We start from the raw sequence: 4,308 nt of genomic DNA, 5'->3' as shown, positions 1-4,308 counted from the left end.
GCGTCTAATTTTACAATATAAATGTTAAACATATGTATCATTTCGTATTCAAGTCCTACATCAATATATTGCATGGCTTATAATCAATATTATTTATATTGTATATGTATTATCATTTTACACAGAATTATAATTAATAATTATGAGAATTATTGATGAGATTTGTTATTTAAGTAAATATTTACTTTTGCCTTTCCCAATGGAAATTTTAATATAAAACTAAACATTACGAAATCATTATAAAAAACGTGTTGTTTACTGTAAAAAATGTTTATATTTTCATATCCGTTTAACCTTATCTCGTCCATGACACAAGCTACGTCAAAGCGTTGTTATATTTTTATTAAAATGATAAATATTTTCAAACATTTGATTCATACACGTTCACGCAGACAATGATTTCACTCGACTGACGCCGTGACGCGTCGCTTTCGACTCGACTGGCCGGCAGGTCACAGATACATAATACGAAATGGATCTCTCGAGGTTAGTTTAATTTAGCTTCAAACTATGAACACATACGTTTTTGCAGCGTTGTTTTTAATTTCTGCGCGACAAATACAAACTTGGCCTGTCGAAATTGTATCTGTTCAGGATTTTTTTGAAGACCAAGCAATGAATATGAAAGCGTTTTTCGAGGAACAGAAAAACAAAGTGGAAAAGGCCTTCAATTCGAGCTACGAAGATGCCATCCGAATGAAGAATTCAGTTACAAATTATGTTGATGACAAACAAAGGAAGATCAGTTCTGATATTAATAACTATGTGGAAAGTGTTAAAGAGACTGGAAGAAAAGTGACGGATTCCTGGTCGTATCTGCCGACCGAGGAGCCTGGAGCGGTGATGCAGAATCCAGATATGTTTTTGTCAGTGCCGGCAATAATTCTACGTCAAGGTTACACTTGTGAAACACATACAGTTCTGTCTCAAGGCTATTTGATTAATGTTCATAGAATACCATATCCAAGAGCTGGTGGAAAGATTTCAAAGAAAACTATATTGTTGCATCATGGTCTCTTCGGCAGTTCTGCTGATTGGATATTAAACGGACCAGGTAAAGCCCTGGGATATGTTTTAGCTGATGCAGGATATGATGTCTGGATGTCCAATATAAGAGGGAATAAATATGCGAAAGAACACGTGTCGTTAAAAAGTGATTCAAAGTCATTTTGGAATTTCTCGTGGCATGATGTCGCCTTACACGATGTTCCCGCTGTTATTGATCACATCTTAAAAATCAAAGGAAATGCTGCTATTACTTACATTGGCCATTCCATGGGCACTTCTATATTATTCGCAATGTTGACGTTAAGACCAGAATACAATGATATATTAAAGGCAGCTATTGCTCTGGCTCCTGTTGCATTCCTATCCGATATAAAGTCTCCTATAAAATCCCTAGCGCCAATAGCAAGTAATGTGGCATATATGGAGATGTTATACGGGTCGCATGAGTTCATTCCGAAGCAATCAGTGTTGGGTAGAATGGCGAACTCCTGTGACGCTGATAGTATGGATTCTTTAGTTTGTAAAAATGTTATTTTCTATATTTGTGGCTACAATGAGAAACAGTTTAATAAGACTCTTTTACCAGTGTTCTTATCAAATCTGGGAACGGGAACTTCTTGGAAGACAGCTGTTCATTTTGCTCAAGAGATAATGGCGAATGGCAGCTTTCAACAATTTGATTACGGGTCAAAAGATAACCAGAAGATTTATGGTACAGAAAAACCACCCAAATACGATCTTAGTAAAATAACATTACCAATTACTTTATTCTGGGCGGAAAATGATTTACTCTCAAGCGAGAAAGATGTGAAACTTCTCTTCGAAAACCTGCCACCAGACTCACGACGTATTTATAAGGTGCCAGATAAAGATTTCAATCATTTAGATTATCTTTGGGCTATCGATGCCCCTAAATTAATAAATGAGGAAGTTATAAATACTTTAAAAAAGGCTTACAGTGCGGTTTCAGCGTCACCGAGTTTATGGGCGCAAATACTAGGGAGTGGAAAATGAGAAAATACATAACAACTAATAGAGACTTTGTGATAATAGTTTGACAAGAACAATTTTAATGTAAGAGACAGAACAGTAAGCCGAGTCCAAAGCTAATGCAAATTCAAAGATTTACCGTTTACCGCGACACATGTTGCAAGATTTATGTCGGAAAAGAAGCCACTTGCAGCCAACGCATCTGTTAGTTTTGATAGTTATATTCATACTATAGTGTATATTATTGATATTATTTGAATTGATTGTTTATTCATTATGTTTAATTACGCGTACTGTTACGTTTTATTTAAAAAATTATGTTCTATTTTCCTTAACACAACGGTTCTGATTGAACGAAGCTTATAAGCATTTTTTCAGATTTTTTTTTATAAACGTAATTTTAATTAAAAGTGACGCCGTTAAAGATAATATTGCAAGAAACGGCAAGAGCTAGAATGTTCTATTTCTTGAAAACAAATTGTTGTTGGTGGCTGATTCATAATAAGTAATTTGTATTATTATATTTTGTAAATTTTCAAATATAGTTAATTCAAGTAGGCACCTACAAGAACTTTTGAATCCTCATTTTACATGATAACACTAAATTTATAATTACAACCGTTTCGAAACGTAGATTCTACCGAGAATAACCGGTACGGATCTTTTTCTACAATTAAATTACAAATTTATGTTATTTAATTACAATAATTAAAATAATATTTAAAATGTTCTTGTCATAAAAAATCGTTACAGTTATAAAACAAAGATGACTGAAAAATATCTCAGTATTTTTATATACCTACTCATTAGTCTTGTTTTGTCTGCCTTAGATTATTAATAATATTTTAAATATATTGCGTTTCTGTTAGCTAGCTACTACGGGTATTGCATAATAGTATAAAGTACAGATTTGTCATTATTGCACAAATTTGATATAAAACAATAATTTTAATTGATACAATTATATGCCTTATTGTTTTGTTAACAAAGATTATTTTTAGTTGTATAGTTATTAAATTCTCGTTGTACAAACCTACTACAAAATATTTTGTAACTTATTATTTTATGTTAGTCCAGTGGAAATAATTGAGCCGAACATTGCGGGTTCGAATCTTTATAAGAACATTAATTTTATATTAATCGTTAGAAAAAGGTATTTAACCCTTTAAGCTAATATGAACTATGTTTAATTTAAAATTGTAATTGTAAATAAATAAATATAATTAAGTACACTTTAAATATGTATATATATCATATTAAAATATATTTTTTCAATCCAATATTATAATTTTTTTTTAAATAATCTTAACCCGTTAGGGCTATTTTTTGTTGTAGTTATATATTTCTTAACTATATAATTTAATTTAATTGAAATTAAGTGAAATATCTTTAACAAGAGCGAGGGCCTTTTTTACCCCCTAATTACAAGTACAACTTAAAATTACTGATATAACAATATCAGTTTAATTCTACTACTAAATATTAATACTTTGTATTATTATGTTCCAGTTATTAGTGAGTGACTCATAATAGTTACAAGCATAAGGGACATAATATCATAGTTCCTATGGTTGGCGGTATATTGAAGTTGTAAGAAGTTTTTCTTGAGGTGCTATAGTATATGGGTTAAGGTCACTTACCATCAAGTGGCAACCATCAAATTTGCTTTAATGGCTTCCTATAAAAAAGCAACTAATTTAACTTATCGAATGCTTGCTAATAATATTGGCACCTCTTTCATGCGTGAGGCGAATATTGATAGCAAATCTAATTATATATACATTAAATAGCTTAGAGATGATGCTCATAAACGGTACCGTTCGCGTGCAAAGTCCATCGACACGATATTAAGATAAGTCTTGTTATGTAATCTAAAGGTTCATTTAATGAGGTCAAATTTATCCACAATAGTTTTATTGTTCATATGAATATATGAGAATGAAATATAATATTTAATCTGATAAAAACATGATAGTTTTGATCACGCAAACCTGTGAAGGTACTATTTACTTACCATATAATAGGTACCACTCAACAGATATTCAGAAAGTACTTTGATACTAAATGAATCGGAAATTGTGATCTTACTTCGTATCTCATTCGTAAAATGTTGTGGTCGAACTTACGGTGATATGCTTTTTGGTGCGTGTATCTTTCAAATTTTATAATTATTTTAATCAATATTCCCTATCACTAGTCAACGCATCACGACCTTGTTCAGCGGTGAGTTTCGAGTTTGATTTTTACTTGATAGTAGGGATTTATGCAAGACCGTCTGGGCAGGTACAGCCCAGACAGGGTTCATGTTCC

The 4,308-nt window shown here is 31.8% G+C and overlaps 1 protein-coding gene across 1 annotated transcript; it reads left to right on the top strand.

Annotated features, from left to right (window-relative positions):
- Positions 1 to 382: 382 nt before the first annotated feature.
- On the top strand, positions 383 to 3,278 carry LOC126770946 (lipase 3-like). The gene has a single exon (XM_050490572.1). The coding sequence runs from the start codon at positions 511 to 513 to the stop codon at positions 2,020 to 2,022; it is 1,512 nt and encodes a 503-aa protein (XP_050346529.1). The 5' UTR covers positions 383 to 510; the 3' UTR covers positions 2,023 to 3,278.
- Positions 3,279 to 4,308: the final 1,030 nt, after the last annotated feature.

This window comes from Nymphalis io, chromosome 9 (assembly GCF_905147045.1).
Source record: "Nymphalis io chromosome 9, ilAglIoxx1.1, whole genome shotgun sequence".
Lineage (NCBI taxonomy): Eukaryota > Metazoa > Arthropoda > Insecta > Lepidoptera > Nymphalidae > Nymphalis > Nymphalis io.
The sequence above is the reverse complement of the archived record's forward strand: the minus strand, read 5'-3'. Positions and strand labels throughout refer to the sequence as shown.